At 31.3% G+C, this 25,665-nt stretch overlaps 1 protein-coding gene across 1 annotated transcript in view; it reads left to right on the top strand.

The window, feature by feature from the left end:
- Positions 1-3,386: 3,386 nt before the first annotated feature.
- The window catches only part of LOC127160482 (short transient receptor potential channel 7-like), a gene marked incomplete at its 5' end in the record, with an annotated part of 48,903 nt that continues 26,624 nt past the window's right edge, over positions 3,387-25,665 (top strand). Inside the window, 5 exons of the mRNA XM_051103124.1 lie at positions 3,387-3,569; positions 9,578-9,742; positions 16,008-16,224; positions 19,107-19,340; positions 21,737-22,001. Of these exons, the coding sequence (XP_050959081.1) occupies positions 3,387-3,569; positions 9,578-9,742; positions 16,008-16,224; positions 19,107-19,340; positions 21,737-22,001 (1,064 nt within the window). The remainder of the gene's footprint in view (positions 3,570-9,577; positions 9,743-16,007; positions 16,225-19,106; positions 19,341-21,736; positions 22,002-25,665) is intronic.

Raw genomic sequence — 25,665 nt, 5'->3', positions numbered from 1 at the left:
TTTAAAAATACCATTCTACCATTCACTTAAGCATGCTGTAGCAGTAATTCATATTTAATCCACAGAAATAAGATGTATTATTTTTTATTTAATACAGTTTTTTATTGCTATTATTGGTCGCACCACATGATGAGTGGTCGTTCCAAATGACACAAAGACATTGTATCATTAGAAATCTATTTAAAGAGACATGTGTAAAAAGTGCAGCACATGGCTTTAAGTGTAGGCATTTCTTTAGCATTTCTTTATTTCTGACTTTGCCCAATCTTGGCTGCTCAACTGACCATTCGCCGTGAGTTTTATTAGTAGGCAATCTGACCAATCATGTCGCCAAATATGCCATTTTGTCCGTCAAACAAACCAGACAGGAGAGTAGATTAATGATGGTGGACTTGAACTTGAAAAATGGTGAGTACTGACGTCTTTTCTCAGTTGAAACAAGATACCTTCTGATGTTTATTCAAGTTTATTTCATGCTATAACTATGAAAAGATGAAGAAATGATCGGTTCATGTGCTGCCTGAACTGAGGTGCAACAGTCATCTATCACGACACGTTAAAGAGCCACAAAACAATATTTTTTGTTTGAATTTCTTTAAAAAAAATACAAATGTTGAACTGTTTTATACCAAAAGTAACCAGCTCTGTCTTGTATGTCGGCGTGTTGTCAGTGTCCTATTTGCTCCGTGATGTATTTTCACTGAATGAGAACATGATGTGTGGCATAAAAGTGCTATGGTTTATCGAATATAACAAATGCAGCGGGTCTTTGCGAAGAGTCAATTTAGAGTAGCGGGAGGTTGCTGGGTCAGATTCTAAGATGACAGCATGAACATCTTTCTTAAAGATGACATCTGGACTTTCTGCTTGACTGCAGGGTCAGAATAAATATGCTGCCTATGGCAAGCATTTATTTTACTTAGCTTTGCAGTGGAATCTAGTAAAATAGATTAAAATAGTTAATCAATAAATAATAATTGTCTAATAAATGCATAATTACCAAACTAAAATTACATGTTGTAATTATTATTATTAACATTTTTTTTTTTTATTGTTGTACAAAGATTAAACACAAAATGACTCAAATTGCATAAAAATCAATTCCAAATGGTACTAAAATAAAGTATTTTATGTATATAAACCATCAACTGAATATAAACTGCCAATTTGTCGACGCCAATAGCCATATGGTACAAATGCACTTCGGGTGTCCCGAGATCGAATCCCGCCTCGTGGACCTTTCCCGATCCCACCCCCTCTCTCTTTTCCACTCACTACCACTTTATGGTAGTTTCTTTAATGGTCGCACCACATGATATTTCATAATAAATTTAGGGCAATTTCAAATGTTTTCAAAGCAACAGTTATGGCCGGACATCGCACCACATGATATTTTGACACTTTGAATAACATATATATATATATATATATATATAGTGCACAACATAAATGAGTACACCCCTCTGAATAAATATAAAAGATGTATTTTCCTAATGATCACTAATATAATTCATGGAAAGATGGCAAAATTTAAATGTATTAAACATATACTTAATAAAAACAATAAAATATATGCCAATATTTTCAGTAAAATAAGTAAGTTAGGGGACGGTAGCAGAGAGATCTGCAGTTTTAATTTTTTGTATTACATCACACAGTGGTGTGTGAATTCATGACAGCATTGATAAAGCACAACTTCCTCACACCTTCAGCACTCATACATCCCAGTATAAGATCTTTACTATCACTGAACGTCACTGTGGGTACCAGGCACTTCTCACTGTACTCCTCCTCTAGCAACACCAGAACATTTTGGAACCTTTTGAATCCGAAATGATTGACTCGGTCTCTTAAGACCAGATTATGGATTCCCAGAAGTCTGTATGGGCCTTGAAAGAAGTTAAGTGAGTTTATTGTGCTTTGGCTACAGTTAGGCAATTCTAGTGGTGACAACAACCATGCATGTCACTTCTGCAGGCTGTGTCGCACTCTGTGAGATAAAGTGTCACTCTTTTCATAGCTTTTGGTGGCCTGTGAGACACTTGCATGGTATTTCTCTGGCTCTTTTAGCAAAAATTCATGCATCACTAAATGAAAACTTAAAGTAAAGACCTGATTATTCCAGGAGCCTTGTTACAAGTCCATTGTTTTTGAATGTCGGAGCTACTTCTGCTATATTTTCACACTTAAAACAATAATTTAGTATTCCTATTGTATCACTGTCCTCTTTTACGCTAAGAAATAAGTCACCTGGCAGTTTTCTCCCAAGTGGTTTCATTGTTGACTGCATTAAGTCTGAGTATGATTCAGTAGGCTATAAAATGCTTTTAACTGTCAGGAAATTACTTGTCTTTAAAAGTTTTGGTTCAATATACTTACCTGTTGATCAAAAATAGCCTTAAACCTACCCCCTTTTTTTTAGTAACTTTCAGGAGAGTACACTCATTTTTGCAACACAACAATTTATCACTTTGATTAAAAAAAAAAAAATCTTATTTTGCTGATTAATTTTGACATTCTTCTTTGGTAATTGATCAAGCAGGCTTGTTGGAATATTATATCTCCAAAGAACCCTAACATGCCATCTAACTAAAGAGTAATTGCTGAATTTGTTTAGTTTTAGAGGGAGTGTACTCTGCTGTATTTATGCTGTGCAAAATACAATAAATATACCCATATTTTTTCCACTGCACTCTTTTATTTGACCTATTTAAACAAACAAATAAACCAACCAACAAACAAACAGGTCTTGTGTTTTAATAGAATCATTTAAATGTATTTAAATTACAATATATTTTTTATTTAATTTTTAAATAGAATAGTTTTAATTTTATTTAAATTACAATAAATTAAAAGTAGTACAATTTAAAATTCAAAATTGACCTATTTGAAAAAAAGTTATTTTTTTTAATAATAAAAAACTACTTATTGTGTTTAAATAGAATCATTTAAATGTATTTAACTTATAATAGTTTAAAAGTAGTAAAATTTAAAATTAAAAACCTACTGTGATGTACACCTGCTTTACAAATTTTATTTTATTATTTATTTTATTTTATTTCATTTCAATTTATTTTACACAAATGTAGTGCTTGTACATTTCCACTCCCATCTGCAAGTCTTTTTTTTTTTTTTTTTTTTTTTAACTGGAGAGAAAACTGTTCTGGACTATTTGCTTTTATTTGAAGTTAAAAAAGCCACATGCAAACTTTTTATTATTATTTTTCTTCTTTAAAGAAAAACACACATTTATTGAATAAATTCTAAATAAATTCTTAAATCTCCTAATTTTCTTCACCGGAATGAATATCTAACTATGGTAACGGTTTGATTGACAGGTGGGTGTGGCCTCATCACTAAACTCTCTCTGTGTTTCTCTCTGTCAGAATGACTACAGGAAGCTGTCTATGCAGTGTAAGGACTTTGTAGTGGGTGTTCTGGATCTCTGTCGCGACACAGAGGAAGTGGAAGCCATCCTGAACGGTGACGTGGACCAGAACCCGCCCACAGAACACCAGAGACCCTGTCTGAGCCGCGTCAAACTCGCCATCAAATATGAAGTTAAAAAGGTAAAAACGCTCGTGTCCCTATAAAGCCTTTCTGTATGATATTTGGTACACAAATAAGGCCTCTAAATGATCAATATAATCAAAACATTGCTGCTAAACCAGCCACACACAATCTACTACATGCCTTTCAGTCGTCTGATTGATAGTTTAGACCTTTCAGCAAGTAAATGTCAGGCTTAACAAAGAACAAACACAAAGACTTCATAAAATATAAATGTGCGCTACAATACAAACAAATCTGACGGATATTAGCTGTACTGTGTGCGACCAGAGTAGTAAGTGTTCAGTGGTATATATCAGGATAAAGTCAGTGGGCTTGGAGACGTGAGGTGAGGCGAGGTGCTCAGGTTTGGAGTATAATCAAGTATCTGAGTGCTTCTGTTCTTCACCTCAGCTGAACTCGTGATTGGTGGACTGTGTCTCAGATAGAGAACTCGCTGTCTGCATGCTAACACCTCCAAAACTTTCTCACCTTCTCAGACTCACAGCACTCATAACTAAGGGAAAGCATCAGCTTTCTCATGAAGTCATGTTTTGCACAGGCTATTGTTTTTATGCCAAGCGTTGTGTGTTTCTGGATGGTAGATATCATGAGCTGTGAGTTGGAGAATTGTAGCTGGCTTTATCTGATCTTATTGGACTAAATGTCAAACACAGACACACACCAGAGAGAGGAAATGAAGGCGTGATGGCGGGCCAGTGGCGACACGCCTCAGCGCTGCTTTCATTTCACAAAATAAACACAGATGCAGTCGCTGATGGCCAGTTAAGTGTCCAGGGAGCCATGTGATGATCTGCATCAGCATGAAATGAGTGTCTCAGATGTTTCTCTTGAGAAAAAGAGCCTTTAATCTCACACGTGCCTTAGTTTCTTAAGAGGTCTCAACAGTTTCTCTAACAAAAAGTCAGGAATCTCAATATGAGCACAAGCATTACTTATCAAATGATCTGAGCTGTTTGCTACGTTCAGTTTGTAGCTTTGTTCTTTCTGTCAGCTGTTTGCTATGTTTGCATCTAATTTTGATTTCTCAAGTATTGGAGGCAAAATATCTAAGGCAAGGTTGATACTTCATTGAAACATAACTAAGAACTGCAATAAGTCTCCTGAGCAATTAAAGAGCAATGTCTGAGCAGTGAAAAAAATGGCATTCTCAGTTCTGTAATGTAGTAATGAAAAACATGTAAAGGCACCTTTTAGAAGACAATTGTTTGTTTATTACTGTGCAAATTACAGGTTGCACAACACCAGGACATACTTTATGTAAAAATGCTTCACACAATTTAAATTCAAAACTAAAAAAAAAAAAAACTGAAAATGTAATTATTTATTATCTGCATAAATTAAAAGTAGAACAACAAATACTATATATTTTACAAATGTAGACATATTTTAAATTGATCTATTTATTTGTTAAAATGAGTGTAATTTAAAGGCACTACAACAGTAGTGCATACTACCTTTACATATAAATACGTTATAAGTATAAATATATTTTAAATCATTTATTTATTTATTTGTTTGCACTACAACAGATGTGCCTTTATGCATACATACTTCACAAGTTTAAATATATTTTACATTATTTATTTAAAATCAGTGTAAATTAAAGAAACTACAACAGTGGCACATACTACCTTTATGTATAAATATTTTACAAGGTTAAATGTATTTATTTATTTAAAATTTGTGTAAATTAAAGGCACTACCTTTATGTATAAATACTTTACAAGTTTAGTATATTTCAGCTTTTTTTTATTTATATAAAAACTGTGCAAATTAAAGGTACTACAACAATAGTACATACTAACTTTACGTATAAATACTTTACAAGTATAAATACATTTTTAAATATTTATTTATGTATTCGTTCATTTATTTATTTAAAAATCTGTGTAAATTAAAGGTACTACAACAATAGTACCTTTATGTATAAATACTTTACAAATTCAAATATATTTTAAATTATGTATTTATTTATTTAAAATCAGTGTATATTACAAGAGTAGCACATACTACCTTTATGCATAAATATTTTACAAGGTTAAATGTATTTATTTATTTACAATTTGTGTAAATTAAAGGTACTACTACCTTTATGTATAAATACTTTACAAGTTTAAATATATTTTAAATTATTTATTTATTTAGTTAAAACTTGTGTAGATTCAAGGTACTACAACAGTAGCACATACTACCTTTGTGTATACATATTTTACAAGATTACATTTGTTTATTTATTTATGTATTTGTGTAAATTAAAGGTACAACAAATACTTTACAAGTTTTAATATATTTCAATTTATTTATTTAAAATCAGTGTAAATTAAAGGTACCACAACAGTAGTACATACTACCTTTATGTATAAATACTTTACAAGTATAAATATATTTAAAATGATTTATTTATTTATTTGTTTGTTTGTTTGTTTGTTCATTCATTTATTTATTTATTCATTTAAAAATCAGTGTAAATTAAAGGTACTACAATAGTAATACCTTTATGTATAAATACTTCAGAAGTTTAAATATATTTTAAATTATTTATTTATTATTTATCTATTATTTATTTATTTATACTCCAACTGTAGCACATACTACCTTTATGTATAAATACTTTACAACTTTAAATATGTATTTATTTATTTATTTCAAATTAGTGTAAACTAAAGATACAACAACAGTACATACTACCTTTACATATAAATACTTGATAATGTTAAATCTATTTACTTAGTTATTTAAAATTGGTGTACATTGAAGGTAGTAAAACAAATACCACCATGATGAATACATTTCATTCATTCATTCATTCATTCATTCATTCAAAATCAGCAAAAATTACAAGTAGTAAAATATTAGTACATACTACCATTAGTATAAATACTTTACAAATGTAAATATATTTTAAATAATTATTTATTTATTTAAAAGCAGCATACACTTAAAATAGTATTTATTTAGCTGTAGAGGAAATAGATTTTTCAATGTGATTATTTTATTTTTACACTGCAGTGTTTCCTTCAGTGCCGTGATTGTTGGAGTCAGTGGATGATGTGAAGATCATGATCTGATCATGTCGTCCATCACTGGTGTCGATTTAAAGGGATCACACCCTTGTTAACCAGATAATGTGAGGGTAATTAGTCCTTTTCACCTCAGCTTAATCCAAACCCTCCTGAGATGAGCTCTCATTACAGACCAGCTTGATTGAATCTTAATAATTTTCATATTGCAACTGAAATCTTAATAGTTTTATTGACTGAAGAAGCTTGACAATGAGACCCTTTCGTTAAATTTAGCCTTCGAGGAATATTGCAATCATCTTATTTGAGATGAGCACACTTGAACCGCACCATGTCATAATTACCCATTTTCCTTTGAGCTTTGAGTTGAGGGCATTTCAATTGCAAAGTCCAATTATATTGATTATAATATGTTATAATTGTGAATATTAACAGTATAATTACATTTGTCTGCATTTTGTGTATTGTTGATGAAGATGATCACTGAAACTTGTTAGTTTAGAAAAGTACACTGCAAAAAAAAAAAAAAAAATTTCTTACTCAGTATTTTTGGTTTGTTTTACCGTATAAATATATAAAATGCTATAATAAATCAGTTTTCCGGACAGATATTTGTTATTGGTTTAAGCATAAAGTCACTTAAAATTAATATATATATTTTTTTTTTTTTTTAAAAACAAGACTTGATGTCCCATCTTATAACTTATCCTAACTAAAACTTAAAATGAATGTTAACTGAAATAAATATAAATATAAATATAAATATAAATATAAATATAAATATAAATATAAATATAAATATAAATATAAAACACTTTTTTTTGGCTAGTTTCCAAAGCAACATTTCTCATTTCAATTGGTTTTAACATAATGTTCTAAAATAATTAAAAATAAAACTGAAATAATAAAGAATAAACTATATTGCTATTGAAAGAAAGCTACAAAAATATGACAAAAACACAAAGCAAAATTCCTATAAAATTAAAATTAAAACAGAAAATATAAAAATAAACCGTAAAAAAAATTCCAAACATTAATAGAAACTACAACAGTATCTCAGTGATACTAAAATAACAAAATGTTTAAATATTTTGCTAAAAATTAGACAAAAATACTGAGTAAGATAATATTTGTGTGTGTGTGTGTGTGTGTTTTTGAGTGTGATAAAATGAAAAAGAAAATCTGAAATCGAACATAATCATATTATCATGATGATTTGATGTCAGAAAAATTCTGTGACAATTAGTAAAGCAGAAACTCTTTATCTTTAAAAAAAAAAATTATGCTTATGAAACGATTCACATTTAACTTTTAAAAATTATGCAAATCAAATCGTTTCAAGTTCACCTTTTAAAATTTTATGCAAATGAAATGATGAATAATGCATACAAATACAAACTGGGGCTTTTTGTTGATGGACACTAAACATCTTGTTTATTCAGACAAGTGTGACAATTCTCATTAAAAGCTGTCAGAGGGGATGCTGGGACTGTTACTACGGAAACCAGGTACAAGATTCAGGTGACCTCAGAGTCATATGTGTCACGGTGGCACACACACACACACACACACACAGCCTGCAATAACTACCATCATTCTCTCTGTGTCAGAATTTAATGGATCACTGAAGACAGACAAGCTTCTTTCTTTGTGTGTGAGAGAGAGCTGCTGGCAAATTAAGGTTGAGGATGTTATATAGCTTGTAACTTATGAAATAGATTGTCTGTTATTGTACTCTGAACACACACTAGCTGTGGGCTTGAGGTGGGTCAGGCTCAGCTCTGGATCACACTATCAGCTGGCGGCTCACCTTAAATCAATGTCACAATCTGTCTGTTTCTCTCAGGGCATCTCACAGCTTGTGCTGCTTTCGCTAAAGAAACACACACATTTGCCTGACTAATAGAGATACAACACCAAATAACAGGAAAACCACCAGAAATCTGCAGGAAAGCGCAGCTAAAAAATAAGAACAGTCTGGTACAGCAGTCAGACAAACGTGCATTGGTAGTTTTTAATATTTTTATTATATATGCCCTTATTTTTATATTATATTATATTATATTATATTATATTATATTATATTATATTATATTATATTATATTATATTATATTATATTTTGTGGACAGCAGTCTACCATTGGTCAGACAAATACATTTTGATTTTGACAAATATATTATTATTATTATTATCATCATCATCATCATCATTATTATTATTAGTTGTAGTAGTAGTAATAGTAGTAGTAGTAATAATAATATTTATTTATTAATGTTATTTTATTTTATTTTATTTTATTTTATTTTATTTTATTTTATTTTATTATTTTAATGACTGCAGTCTGCCATTGGTCAGACAAATACATTTTGATTTTGACTTCTTTAAATTTATTTAAAAAATGAACAAATATATTTTTAAATTAGTAGTAGTAGTAGTAGTTGCAGTACTATCAAATATTTATTTTATTTTATTTTATTTTATTTTATTTTATTTTATTTTATTTTATTTTATTTTATTTTTTTTATTTTATTTTATTTTATTTTATTTTATTTTGATGACTGCAGTGTCCCTTTGGTCAGACAAATACACTTTGATAGTGACTACTTTTTATTTTTATTTTTAATTGAACAAATATATTTTTATATTAGTAGTAATAGTAGTATAAGTAATAGTAGTAGTATTATAAAATATTGATATTTATTATATTTTTATAATAAATAGTTTGATAGTAAAATAGTTTTTAAAGTAAAATAAAATAAATATTATTATTGATGACACATTTACAATTTTTATAAAAATTAATAAATAAAAGATTATTTTATCATCTTCGTATATTACTCCAATGTCTGTTAAACACATTTAACACAATTTCAGTATTCTGCTGCTATATTAATCCACAACAGCATATGTTGTGTATGTATATTCTGTGTTAGTCTGCTGTAATATGATTTATCGTCCTCCTCTTTTCTCCATGTGTTTCAGTTTGTGGCTCATCCGAACTGCCAGCAGCAGCTGCTGACGATCTGGTATGAGAATCTGTCGGGTTTGCGACAGCAGTCCATCGGAGTAAAGTGTTTGACGGTTCTGGGCGTCACCGTCGGATTGCCTTTCCTCGCTATTGCCTACTGGATCATGCCCTGCAGCAAGGTGACAGACACACACATCTGTGCTTCTCCTCTAAGCTTCATCTGACTCCTCAGATGAGAAGACGACCTTTGAGTCATGAGTGTTATTTCACACACTATCTTCCACATGTCTCTGGGAAGCTGTTTTAAACACACTGTAATCCACACTGCTGTAGTATAAAATGTATTCTTACGTTAATACAGGCTTCTTTACTTCTTGTAATTTAGTTTTACATGATCCTTTTCCTTCTCTCTGACAGTATCTGTTAAATAATTATTTTTGGGTACTAGCATTGGTGCATTTTTCCCTTATTTTATTTAATATTTTTAAATGTTTTATAAAAGATACATTTATTTAGCTTCATTTAGTATGAAATCAGAACAAATTACATTTAATATATACAGCTTTGTTTGGCAGTTGAGAGAAATGTTCCTAACATGTATAATGTCATGGCGGATCCACTATAATTTTATAAATAATACTGCTTTTGTGTCACAGAATGTAGTTTTAAGAGGTTTTTTTAGGAGAGAATGTACTTTTTTAGACTTCAAATATGCGGTTTGTTAATATAGATAACGTCTGTTTGAAAATTTACAGTTTTCAGAGATGTGAGCTCCAGGGCATCAGTGGCTGTTCAGCACTCATGAACCAATTCCAGATCTTCTGGAATTTGCAGCTGGCTCTCATGTCTCTGTAGTGATTAAACATATATAATTTGTTTTGGGTAAATCTAATGGTATATTTTAACACCTTATATTTTATGTAATTTAAATGCTGTATATGACTGAATTGCATAGCAACTATTACAATGACTTTTATTCATTAAATAATATTATTCAGTCAATATTATTGTATATAAATAATAGTGGTATTTAATAGTATTTAATATTGACAAACTGTGAATTTAGTTACATTGTTCCGCCATTAGATGGCGACAAGAGACTTTTTTTCTGAGTGAATCAGCAGTAAAGACTTTTGTATTGAAAGAGATTGGAACAGGGTTGTAAACAAGAAAGTTATTTTCACTTTCAACAACAGCTTATAAGATGCAGCCAACAAATGCACTGAGCAGCGCTGTCACTGGAAATCACTGTTAACAGATGAAAGGATAAAACGACATAGTTTCCTCTGCAGACATTCAAACTAATGTTTTATTGTGAATATGAGACTGATCTGAAGAATGAATGCAGGTATCAGATGCAGGTAATCACACTCATACATGTACAGTGAGCTTCTAATACTTTAATAATGTGCTTTTTTAATGAAGCAACTTAACGTTCCTTCGTTACTAGTTTTAAAGTGACGTTTTTGAATTAGTAACAGAGGCTTGGGCTCAGCTGTTAGACTGTCAAACTGAGATTTGAATCCGCAGTGGAACAAAATAATGTTAGTTTGCAAAAAAGAGAGGTTTTACAGACACTCTGTCATCGTTTCTTATGCATTTACACAATTGTGCCACCAAACTGTTGTATAAAAGCAATATCACACGAGTAGCTGTGTGATTTAGCAATATATCAGCACGGCTATGATTCGGACATAGGTAATCACACCCGTGCCACTATATTGCTCATATATTACATTTATATTATATTATATTAGATTAGATTAGATTAGATTAGATGTGATACGGGAAAACCTGTCAGGTATCACCCTGGGACGTTTTCAGGAAATTTTAAAAATAGGTTGAATGTCAGAATTTTGTCAAAATTAGATTTTCATTAAATTATTATTCTATAACATCTTGTCTATCATCTCTGAAAATATACTGGTGAAATTCAATGTTTAGTGCAGAAAAATAGCAATTTATTGGAGCAAACAGAAATGACTGTGTCTTTCTCTTGTGTTAAGAACGCGCTGTGGAGGTGCTTTCTCTGAACACTAGAAAAACAATTAACCTAGCAAAATAAACCACGTAACATATTTAATAAAGGTGTATCAATGCACATTCCCTACCAGTCCTGTGTAAACTACGGCAGTTTTGGAAAGGGCTTGAACCTAGCTTTCATATGGTATTAAACCCTCCTAGATCACATCACATATTATATTGTATTATATTAATGAGCTCATGGATTTGATTTTATAATAGTGAATGTATCCAAATAAGCTGTATTGGCCGTTTAGTTTCAGTAAATGCAGGAAAAAAAAAACTTTTTAATTCCAAAAGAGCAAGAAAATCCAATTTTCCATGATTAGACCTCTTAAAATTCATATAATAGGTAAAAGCTTCACCTTTTCCATAATCACACATGAATAAACATAAAGACACACACTCATGTGTCTCCAAACTCTATTATAAGCTGACTCTCCTACAAGCACAAGCAGAGATAAACACTCACACTTCATTTCCATGCTGAGGATGAGGAGATACACACTGACTCTGTTTGATGGCCACTTCAACACACACCATCTCATGGAGAGAGATGAGACACACACACGCACCGGGCGGCTTTTGTCAAGGGTTTGGGATTGAAATCTAATCAGAGCTTGTCAGACAGGAAGTACTGTAAGCTTCTAGAGACGTGTGACACACACAAAGTGAGTGAGAGAGAGAGAGAGAGAGAGAGAGAGGGAGAGAGAGGAATGGAAAGAGCATTTGAGGTTTTCAGGGAAAGTGTGTATTTGTGGGTTTGTGTGAGACGATTTACTTAACTGTCATTTGAGGAGAACTCTAAATTATAAAAAAAAGCACAATGTGCTCTTTTAGGATTAAAATTAGTCTGTAATAATTATATTTGGCTTTATATGAAACAATAGAAGTCTGAGGTTTGTTCATTTAGATAAGCGTGTTTGTGTTTTCTTATTGCTCCATCATTTGCTCTGTTCCAAAACATAAGTTTGGTTGCATGACAGAAATTGTTGCATGACATGATATGGTCAATCAGAACATATATTGTTTAAAACAGCTAAAAAAATATTGGGGTTGGAGGCCTGAACTATTTAAGTCATGAAATCAGATTTTCAAAGGCTTTAAAATACAAAATCAGTTGTGTGATTGACATGAAGAGCACTATTTATGTGATGCTACCTATGTAGAGTGTTCCAGTTCAGTCATTTATGAGGGTCCATTTCCGGTAGGACGCTCCCTTAGAAGGGAGCTGCCTATATAGTCAGCAAGACAGTGAATATGTCTCATTAAAGTGTTTAAACTTTGACTGTCTGAGAGAGAGAGGTGATGAAAGACAAGCAGACAGATGAATGCCTGACTGATGATGATGATGAAGGTATTGTGTGCGAGACACTTAAACTCGAGGGCAATCAAAACCTTCACGTCATCTGTGCTGAGAAAAACACTGACTGAATACTAATGATTGATTTTGGACAAAGTCTCTGATGACCTTTTGGAGAAAAATAGTTTCATAAACTTGCGGTAAGAGCTGATTCATCTGAGAGAAACTTCTCTGCTGTTATTGATGAATGTGTTTATATAGTGATTGAATATTTAAAAGAATCGATGCGTCACAGTGGGATTATTCCATACAGACTCTAGCTAATAATCAGTACATCAGCTCTGTGAAATTCACCTCACATTCACATTGTCTTTTGAATTTTGATGAGTCACACTTTAAAGGAATAATTCATGCTCATGTTGCGCTAAGCCTGCATGACTTGCCCCTCCACTGATGTTCGTTTTTGTGTTTTATTTTGGTGTCATGTACACTTGAAAATGAAAACTTTGTAGTATTCACTGAAGGAGACCTATTATGCCCCTTTTTACAATATGTAATATAAGTGTCATGTGTCTCTAGAATGTATCTGTGACGTATCAGGTCAAAATACCCCACAGATCATTTATTATATCATTTTGAAAAAGCCTATTTTGAGTAGAAGCAGAAACAGGTTGTTTCAGTGCATGTCTCTTTAAATACAAATGAGCTACTGCTACCCGCCCACCTATTCCAGAATAGAGCTGTGCCGTTAAAGCTCCTACCTCAGATATTCTGTCAAAAAAACATCTGTTTGGTTTTCATTATCATGTCTATTGTGCTGAAATCATGTCTTTTAAAGCCATATCAGTTTAAACATCTGATATAGGGTTTTCTGAGCACAGAAAAAAGCAACTGTCACACTGCATGCAAGTACTAAACTAAGTTCTATTTCATGTCTTGTATTGCTTAAACTGTCAAATACACACAAGTTTATGTTAAAAACACACAGGAGTCACAAAAACAGTCGGTTATGTCTGTAAAGGTAAACAGCTGGGAAATAAATCACGTTTATATTAGATCTGTATGACAGCAGTGTAATATACAGTAAATAAATCAATAAATCCACTGCTCTCTTGTCTCCTCTGAGGCTGGGACTCTAAATAGTGTTCTATGCTTGTCTGTGCAGCCAACAACAGAACAGTTTGCATGCTTTGCTCAAACTTTTGCCGTTGCGTTAGAACTAGTACACCATTGCCGATTGCAGAAACAGAATGGCGGCACCTAGGGTCAGGGTTGCAAGATTTTCATAACAAAACTACCCAATTCTTACTCAAAACTAGACCAAAACTAGCCCAATTCCAGGGGGTAAAATACAAGTTATTGGGGTTGCATCTGGCACCAGGCGCGACGCAAGTGTTTTTGTTTCAGTTATCATTTTCATGTCATGCGCCAAAATGCAAATGCATTTGCGCCCGTTTGTGCACACATAGACATGCTAAGGATTACAATGTAAAAGATTCTTATTGTGTACATAAATATAAAAATGCCTACATGTCATAATGGATAGTCATTCACTTTCTTATGCAAGATGTTTTTTTGGTTTCACTTTCGCTTTCGAAAATGATCACATTTCAAGGAGAGGAGAGGATGGAAAGGGGGTGCACAGTAACTCATTTGAGGGTGCTCAGCCTGTGAATGGCCCCCCTTGGTGCCGGCCCTGCTCTCTGGAGAAGTGTTCAATCTTTGTTCTAGCAAATTCCGCTGTGTAAATAGCAAATCCGCCATGGCGTGAGCGCAACTGACTCTTAAAGGGAATGGGAGATGAGACTCTGACTGGTTTAATGCACGTTACGCCCACAGACTCATTAAGAGAATAGGGACAACCCTTTTAGATCATGCGCCGGGCAGGCTGACTGTTTTTCCCATCCTTAAAATAGCAGAAGTGGATTTGGACACGCCCTAAGTGCACCTGCGCCATGCGCTTTAGACCATGTGCTTAGATCTTTAAGTGGGGCCCATCATCTTTATACTAGGGCTGTCAGTTTAACATTTTAAATTAATTAATTAGTTATGAGAAATAACGCAATTAAAATATTTTAACACAGTTAACGCGCTGGCCACGGCCCCAGACCTGTACATCATCTTATATTTTATATTGTTGACTGTTGACAAATATGACACAGGGCAACAACTCCATAAATGCAGTTATGCCCTAAAATTCAAGATATTGGTGCAGAAAACCCCCCTGTATGTGTTTTGTCTCATTTATATATATTACATATCACATGATATCACACGGGCAGCAAGATCAATATGACATGAATGTTGATTTTGTCCCGATCTTAAATGTTACAAGCTTAAATGTGATTTTATACAACAGTTCAGTAAATAAGAAGTTGATATTGTGTTGTTTTTAACACAATATTATGTGTTTTTGCTCAATTTTGCAGAGAACGTATTACCTTTGAAGTCATAGCAGAATTGTTGCGCTTCTCCGAGCAACACAGTGTTGTTTAGTTTCTGAATAAATCAACCGTTAGAACGAATCGAATGAATGAATGACTCATAAAGACATTTACCGCCACCTGGGATAGTTCACCCCCAAAAAAGTTTATTCTGTCATCATTTACTCACCCTCATGTCATTTCAAACCTTTTTTTTGTGGAACATGAAAGAAGGTATTTTGAAGACTGTTGGTAACAAAGCTGTTTTGGTTACCAATGACTTTCACTGTATGAACATAAAAATACTGAGATGTTTCTCAGGATCTTCTTTTATGTTCCATAGTTCACATTAGGCCTTTGCAGCCTAAATCTTTACTGTAATCAATTCTGTGTTGAATCAAATAAAATATTTCTTTCTAAAGCTACATTTTGTAATGTCTACTTGCTACTTTCTCATTTAACACAAAAATAGCTTTAAATAATCTTTTGTGGGTATTTTCATACTCAAAAATTTATTTAGCAATTAATTAGATTTATTAATCTAAACATCATGTAATTAATTGGATCAAAACATTTAATCGACTGACAGCCCTACTTTATACCCTTTGATTTACATCAAGAGCTTCATTCATTATTTAAAGTTTATAGTATCTCGATTTGTTATAATATCTCATGTTCATCTTTTCTGTCTTTCAGTTGGGTCAGATATTACGGAGTCCCTTCATGAAGTTTGTCGCTCACGCCGTGTCGTTCACCATCTTTCTGGGTCTGCTGGTTCTGAACGCGTCGGACCGATTCGAGGGTGTGAAAAACCTCCCAAACGAGACCATAACGGACCATCCACGGCAGGTGTTCCGCGTCAAGACCACGCAGTTCTCCTGGACTGAGCTGCTCATCATGAAATGGGTTCTGGGTAAGGCCTGGTTCAGGGTTTGTGTTTGTGTGTGTTATTCTGGCTCCCGCAGTGCTTTCTGTCTGCACAGGAAATGGAAGGTAAAATGATTGTAATTATAGATGTTGCAGTGATGTGTTTCACCAAATCTTTTTGTGTGAATGTGCGCTTAGGGAAAAATGACACAGGTTTTATTCCAGTTTGAGAGAACGTCATTGTCAAGTGATTTGCTTTTATAATAATTTAATTAAATAATAATAGTTTTACTAATATTTAGGGTCAGGGATTTAAACAGCCACTGGCACTATTTCTCAATTCATTCAGTTTGCTGACAGGCACGCTGTTACTTTATTATTTTAATAAGCCATACTTTTTATTATAGCCTACTTTTTTATCGTTCTGTCAATGTCCATTAAGAAAATCTCAATCTTTGAACAAAACCAGCTATAAAACGATTCTTTTACTGCATGCACTTTTGGTCCTGTGGAGATAATAAACACAATTACAGCAAGCTGTTCACAATCTCACTAGTTTATTTCATTGCTTCATTCTATTGACCTTTAATAAAACACTGCTGATTTGGTTTTATCATGCTTTTATTGTTTCTATTTTATCCTTTTCTTTGATGTCCTGGTTCAGGAACTTATCTTTAAAGAGCCGTAACTCTATTAACCAAATTGTGAAATGGTACAGCAGGTTGACTGGGGAGCCGTTACTTAACCCGTCTTTGCTGTATACCAGGCAGGTACAGCGAATGGATGTTTCAGTTCTAAGTGATAGGCATCATTCCCTGTATTATGAGTTCCAGTATATTCCATCTAATCGATGGTTTTAGTGCACCACAGTGTACAACAAAACCGCAAAAGAACAGCTTTGTCTCAGTAGTGATTAATTATATGACCAGTAATTTAGTAATGGGTTTATTATAAGGTGTTAGTGTTTGATGTTGTTTTTATGGTGTTGTATTGTCTATGATATGTATGAGAAACAGCCTGAACATGTTCACTGAAGCCTAATTTACCTATAAATACCTGAACCTACTATGAGTTTCCACTGGTAAGTATAGTATATGGTGGATTTTTACAATCTGCATTTAAAATGGGTAATTGATAAAGTGTGTACTACAAGACAAGACTACAAGACTACAATTTCAACTCCCAACTTACTACGTAAAATAAATTGGGACTTTAAATATAGTTTGTTTGTTTGTTTTATTTATAGAATGTTTTTTATATATATAATATTTTGAATAATATTTTATATTGTTAAATTATATTTTATGGTGGATTTTTATATCTTTTTATTTGTCTAAGACAACCGTCAAAGGATTGACATCTGAAGTCCCAGTTTATTCATTATAGTTTATTTATTTATTTATTTGTTCATTCATAATTCATTCATTTCTCCATTAGTTTGTTCGTCTGTTAATTCATTCATTCGATCATTTCATGTCAAATTCATTTGTTTGTTCATTAATTTGTTCATTCATTAATTCATTTGTTCGTTGATTCATTCATTCATTCATTCATTCAATTTTATATCTTTTTATTTATCTTCATGTCTTTTTATTTATGTTATCTAAGACAACATCAAATGATAGACATTTGAAGTCCCAGTTTATTGATTATAGTTTATAGTTCATTCATTCATTCATTCATTCAGTCATAATTTATTTGTTTGCTCATTAATTTATTAATTTGTTCATTAAATCTTCATGTGTTCAATTAATTAATTTATTCATTCATTCAATCATTCATGCAATCATTAATGCATTAATGTGTTTATTTATTAATTCACTTGTTCAATAATTAATTAATTAATTCAGTCATTCATTAGTTAATGTTAATAATGTTCATTTCATTTGTGCATTCGTCATTCATTCGTTCGTTTGTTCATAATTCATTCATTCATTCATGCATTTGTTCATTCAAAATTCATTCATTCATTTGTTCATTTAATCATTCATTCATTTGTGCCTTTGTAATTCATTCATTCATTCATTCTGGCCTTCATAATTCATTCATTCGGGCGTTCATAATTCATTCATTTGTACCTTTATAATTAATTAATTCATTCATTCATTTGTCCATTTGTTCATTCATTCATTCATTTGTGCATGCATAATTCATTCATTCATTTGTCCATTTGTTTTTTCATTCAATCATTCATTCACACATTAATTAATTAATTCATTCATTCATTCATTCATCCATTCATTCATTCGTTTGTTTGTTGAAGAAAGGTCTTAAAAAGTCTTAATTCACCCATCCACATATTAAGGCCTTGAAAGGTCTTAAATCAGAGCAAAACATCTTAAATTCATAAAGTTATGACATTAAATGTTAAAATAAATAATATCTTTCTCAGTATTTTTTTCTTGTTTTCCAATACAGATATATTTGTCAAAGTCTTGCTTTTTGAGAAATTTAACAAAGAAGAACAAATATCTGACAGTTGGGTGAAAACAATAAACTTGTTTTTCATTTCAGTTAAACTTACTGCCAGATATTTGTTTTGTTATTTTATTTTAATCAAAAACTTTTTTAGCAGTGTGATCAGAAGCTACAGTACAAATTACTTTCATATTTCCATAGTCTGGATTTAAAACTGTTCTGTGTGTGTGTGAGAGGTTCAGGTATACTCTACGTTACGGGTACAAAATGTCCCCACAAAGATGGTAATAGCTCGGACATTTTTTTGGTCCCCATGAGGAACTAGCTTATAAATCATACAGAATTTCTTTTTGAAAATCAAAAAATGCAGAAAATGTTGTGTGAGGGGTAGGTTGAAGTGTAGTGTAGGGGTAAGAGGATAGAAAAAAACAGTTTGTACATTAGAAAACCATTTCGCCTATTGAATGAACCCCAAAAAACACGTAAACCCAATATGTGTGTGTGTTTCAGGCATGATCTGGTCGGAGTGTAAGGAGATCTGGACTGACGGGCCACGTGAGTACGTGATGCACCTGTGGAATGTTCTGGATTTCGGGATGCTGTCGATATTCGTGGCTTCCTTCACCGCTCGTTTCATGGCGTTCCTCAAGGCGTCTAAAGCTCAGCTCTACGTCGACCTGCATGTCCCCAACCACGACATCAGCAATGCATCACTTCCTGCTGACATCGCCTACTTCACATATGGTGTGTAAATGCATGCAGAACTTCACACGTCTGTCTGCACTCTTGGCACCAACATTTAGTTGACTGGAAAAATATGTGAAAAATACAGAAGTTGGGCAAAGTTGTATTGGTGTACAACAACTAATTAAGGCATTTTAGCTGAAATATTGTTTACCATACATTTTTGCGAGGTATCTGACTGCGCAAAGCGTTTATATTGTGAGCTCAGGTATTTTGGGTAGAATCAGTAATGAGAGGCTCTGATGCAGATCTGTAGGAGTGTTAGCATCATTAGCTCTGACCGGTCTGACCTTACGCTTCCGTCTCTAACACTTTCTGACAAGAATCCTGCAGTAAATCAGGCACTGCTGTGTTTTAGCTCTGAGCACTAATAGATTAGAGGTAACTAGCCATAAAAAAAGGTAGTAAATGAAACAGAGTGTGCATACAAAAGAGAGAGAGAAAAAAAAATAGATCATTTGCTAGACTAGATGGAAAATCGAATGTTATTGTTAACTAAATCTATAACTAAAAATATTAAAAATAAAATAAAATTGAAAATTGAAAAAACATGAATTTGTGCTTGTGTGTGTTTTAATAAATAGGATATGTAATAAATAGGTGTTTTAATAAATAGGTTTTAATAAATAATAAATAGGTCGGTATGTGTTCTGGTCATTTATTATTATTATTATTATTATTATTATTGTTGTTGTTGTTGTTGTTGTTGTTGTTGTTGTTATCAGTTTATTCATTTAAATTCTAATCATTTTAATGGGGGGTATATTGTAAAAACTGTATTACAGGTATGACTGTCATCACTGAGATACTATTATATATGTTTTTAATATCTCAAATTAATAAATGAAATTTAATTCAATTTAAAACATTATATTTTTTCCTTTTCATTTTTTATTTTAATTAAGGTGTCAGAATTTTATTTGTGTTTTTTTAAAGTTTTTTTTCCCTATAAATATGTCCATATAATTTTTTAGAATTAATTTTATTTCAGTTAATATTTTTATATCAGTGTATTCATATGAACTGCATTGCACTTATGATAAATATATAAATAAATATAATTAAAAAGTAAATATAAATATTAAATTGAAAAGTTAAACTTCTGTTTTGTTTTAGTATCACTGAGATACCTACTAATATATTTTATTGTATTTTATTCATATTTTGAATTTGGGTTTGTGTTTGTGTGTGTGTTTTAATAAATAGGTCATTTAATAAATAGGTGTTTTAATAAATAGGTTTTAATAAATAATAAATGTGTTTTGTCATTATTATTATTATTATTATTATTATTAGCTTATTCATTTAAATTGTACAAATTTTATTTGGGGGGAGGGTATATTGTAAAAACTGTATTACAGGTACGACTGTCATCATTGAGGTACTATTATATTTTTATTAATATCTCAATTTATTAAATTAAATTAAATTGAAATTAAATTGAAATTAAAATTGAATTAAGGTTTCAGAATTTTATTTGTGTTTTTGTTTTAGTTTTAGTTTTTTTTTTCCTTTAAATATGTCCATATCATTTTTTATAATTGATTTTATTTCAGTTCGTATTTTTATGTCAGTGTATTCATATGAATTGCATATATATATGCATATATGAATTTTTATATATGTTTTATATATCTTTTAAATATTTTTATTTTATTTTCTAAAGTTTCCAAAATTGTTTTTGTCATTTTCATCAGTTTTTTGTCCATTATTATTACTATTATTATTATTATTATTATTATTATTATTATTATTTCAAGTTTAGTTATTTTAGCACATCACATTAAAAATAAATTAAAACAAGCAATCTTAAAATAAGAATAAAGCCAAATTGAAATATTAAAAAAAGACAAATCCACAGAACAAAATGTGGGAAAAAAAAAAAAAAAACTGAAAATACATGAATAAAACTAATTAAAAAAAATGTATACATACAAAAATAGAATAATAATATTAGAAAATAGTAGTAGGTTGTTGAGTATGGCATGCATATGTAATACAATAATTCTGAATGTACAGAATGTGATGCATGGAGCTGATGTGTGTTATCAATGCTGCTATCTGCTGGTGTGAAAGTGATATCGCAGCCTTTGAAATCACAACCATACATGAATACATACATAAAGAGTGTGTGGGCTGGTGAAATCTTTGAATCAGCTTTACTGCTGACAGTGTGTTTGATCTTCATTGTGTTCACTCAGAATCTCTGAACAAAGTCTTCATTAGCATTCTCCACCTTTGACTTCCTCCCTCTGATTCTCTTTCAACTCAAACCCCAAGCGCACGTGACGTTACTTTACCATTCCTTTAAATCTGAATCAGCTTCCAGTTACAGAATCTACTACCATATTGGCACAGTATTTCCAGTAAAGTTCTCATGTGTGTCTCTGTTGCAGCAAGGAACAGGTGGAGGCCGTCGGATCCTCAGATCATCTCGGAGGGTCTGTACGCCATAGCCGTGGTCCTGAGCTTCTCTCGCATCGCCTACATCCTGCCGGCCAATGAGAGCTTTGGCCCGCTGCAGATCTCTCTGGGACGAACGGTGAAGGACATCTTCAAGTTCATGGTCATCTTCATCATGGTCTTCGTAGCCTTTATGATCGGCATGTTCAACCTGTACTCGTATTACCTGGGGGCCAAGTATAACCCCGCCTTCACCACGTGAGTGACATAGCAACACCCTGCCAACCACACACACAACACACTAACACACACATTTAATGAAGAAAATGAAAAATTGTATACATTTTTGCAGTTCTTTTTAATGCAAGTGCTGCAGAAACTACACATTTTATCTTATATTTATAAGAATTTTTATACATGATATATTTTATGCAATTAGTCAAATAAAATAAAAAAAAAAGGTTTTAGATTTAATATTAGATTACTTATTATTATTATTATTATTATTATTATTATTATTATTATTATTATTATTAATAATAATATATTTATAATTACAGGAGACAGATATTGCATTGCACATGCAATGCAGTAAAAACAATAAAAAATATATATATATTTTTTACATTAAACATTTCAAAGATTAGATTATTTAATTCTGGCCCACAATATGTGAAAGTATTATTGGTGCAGAGTTCTTTTTTATTATTATTATTATTATTATTAATTGCACATGCAACACTGTAAAAACTGAGGATTAATGAAAATAATAATAATAATAATAAAAAAAAATGTAATATTTATTTATATAAACATTTCTTGTTAAGTATTTAACTGTGGCCTGCAATGGAACAGCAATATGTAAAATAATTAGCATGGCATGAGCTGAATAGAAAATGTTTATTGTGCATAAAAAAATTCAAATATTTATTTACATTAAATATTTTTGCAGTGACTTGCAATTTGCCCACAGTATGTAAAACTGTTAATATAACATGAGCTGATTACAAAATAAATAAACAAACAAATAAATAAATGTTTATTTACATTAAAATATGTACATTTGAGGTGAAATATTTTTGAATTTGAAGATCAGGGTAAATTTTACTTATTTTGTCTTCTGGGAAAAATCTTCTGTAGTCTCTGAAGGGCAGTACTAAATTAAAAAGATATTTAGGCAAAATAAGAAAAATGTACACATCTTCATTCTGTTCAAAAGTTTACACCCCTGGCTCTTAATACATAGTTTTTCCTTCTAAAGCATCAGTGAGCGTTTGAACCTTCTGTAATAGTTGCATACAATATGACTCCCTCAGTTGTCCTCAGTAAGAAAAGATGGATCTCGAAATCATACAGTCATTGTTGGAATTGTTCAAATACACTTTTTTTTTTTTAAAGAACAGCAGGCAGTTTAACTGTTCAGGACAAACAAGGGTTTCTGGAATAACTATTACTAAATTAAAAAAACACCCCCCCACACACACACACACACACACGCACACACAACTGTTATTTTCTCTTGTGGACTATATGTAAACAACTTTTATATGAAATATCTTATTTAGGTCAGTACTAAATAAACAGTAACATGATCCTTCTTATTTTGATAAAATAATTAACGTTTTGCAGATTCTGAAAGGGGGATGTAAACTTTTGACCTCAACTGTATCACTGAAGTTATTTTAATATTGTTGACCTGCAGTTGGCCAGCAATATGTAACATTTTTAATGTGACATGGACTTAATAGAAGCATAATTTATCATACATAAATTATGAAAATTCAAAAAAAAAAAAAAAAAAAAAAAAAAAAAGAAGAAATCTAAATTTATTGACATTAAACATTTCTCACTGAAACATTTAATATTAATGTGACGTGCAGTTAGCCAATAATATAAAAAAATTATTGTGATGTAGGCTGAATAGAAAAATCATTTATCATGCATAATAATAATAATAAAATATATATATATATATATATATATATATATATATATATATATATATATATATACAGTATATATATATATATATTGACAATAAACATTTCTCACTGAAACATTTAATATTAATGTGACCTGCAATTAGCCAACAATATTAAAATTATTGTGATGTAGGCTGAATAGAAAAATCATTTATCATGCATAAATTAAAAAAAAAAAAATCTAATATTTATTTACATTAACCATTTCTCACTGAAACATTTAATATTAATGCGACCTGCAATTAGCCAACAATATAAAGAATTATTGTGATGTAGGCTGAATAGAAAAATCATTTATCATGCATAAATTAAAAAAAAAAAAATCTAATATTTATTTACATTAACCATTTCTCACTGAAACATTTAATATTAATGTGACCTGCAATTTAGCCAACAATATAAAAAAAAATATTGTGATGTGGGCAAAATAGAAAAATAATTGATCATGCATAAATTAAAAAACAAATGGTCAAATATTAATTTACATTAAACATTTTTCACTGAAACATTTATTATTAATGTGAGCTGTGACTGGCCAACAATATATAAAATTACTGATGTGGCGTGGGCTAAATAAAAAAAATCTTTATCATGGATAATTTTAAAATATATATATATATATATATATATATATATATATATATATATTACTATTTATTTATGTAAGGTTCTTCCTGAAATGATTTCATATTACTGTGACTTACAATTGCCCAACAGTACACAAAATAATTCATGTGGCATGGGCCCGATATAAAAACTGTTTATTGTGCATTTAATAAAAAAATGCATAAAAAACTTCTTGCTTAAATTAATTAATAATAATGTGAAATATGTAAAGTTATTAGCATGTAACATTATTACCATGCAAATTTAAAATTATTAGTGGCATAAGCCGAATAGAAAAACTGATCACAACTTTTAAGTAAACAGAAATGATTAATAGTCTTTGAGTGTTTGCTTTCTAAAAGTCTTTTCAGACTTTAATATAAATAATTACTATATTATTAAGACAGTATCCTTCTCAAGTAAATTAATCTTGATTTAAGTATGTTAAAAGTCCAAAAAAAAAAAAAAATTTTTTAAAGCACTGCTTTTCCCTGCTGTGAACAGACCCTCAACTAATGCACCAGACATTATTTAGTCCTGTTATGATGCTGTTTTCTTTAAGATTAGTCATAAAATGTGGGTGCACTTGTACACAAACATACATTAGCCATCAAATACCTGCTGCTGAAACCTCAAGAGTTTAACTCCTGACAGGTAAAAACATAAGCTTCATAAGCTTTCACCTAAAATCCCTTCTTTGGTTCTTATTTAAACTCTCTCTCTCTGTGTGTCACTGTCTGTCATCTTGTATTAGCGTGAGTGCTGTTTTCAGCAGTAAGCGCTGATTTGTATTCAGCGCACAGATATGTCAGGCTTATGAGAGAATGGCTCAGCTGTAATCTTTTCCAAATCGCTCTGCAAATGGCTTTTTTAAGTTCTGGTCAGCTGGTTTTGAAGTGGAGCCCTGCGGTTCGGCTTCATTTAAAAGCAAACAGAATGAGGCGCACCGCCGGTCCTCATGGGGACCGTTCTGCTGTGCCGTGGCTTTCATTGTCTTTCATTTAAATGGTCCAAACGCCTCATAAAATGCTCAGAAAGACTCCTCATTATAGACAAGAAAACCCCTAAGAAGATCTGAAACCTCAGTTAGAGAACTTATGTGAAATGTTTCTCCTAAAAGTCCTCTGAGTCAGCTTCTGGCATATAATACATAAAAATGGCAATACTAATAAAAAAAAAAAAAAAGGATTTTCTTACTCAGTGTTGTTTTCCAGTGCAAATATCTGAACATTTTAAATCAAGATACAATTAGTCTAGAAACAAAATGACTTATAATAGGATATTAAGTCTTATTTTCTCGAAGAAGATCAGAATGAAAAGATTATGCTTGAAAC

The sequence above is a fragment of the Labeo rohita genome, unplaced genomic scaffold (assembly GCF_022985175.1).
Source record: "Labeo rohita strain BAU-BD-2019 unplaced genomic scaffold, IGBB_LRoh.1.0 scaffold_360, whole genome shotgun sequence".
NCBI classification, from domain to species: Eukaryota; Metazoa; Chordata; class Actinopteri; order Cypriniformes; family Cyprinidae; genus Labeo; species Labeo rohita.
Note: the sequence above shows the minus strand (reverse complement) of the source record. Positions and strands in the feature narration are given on the sequence as shown.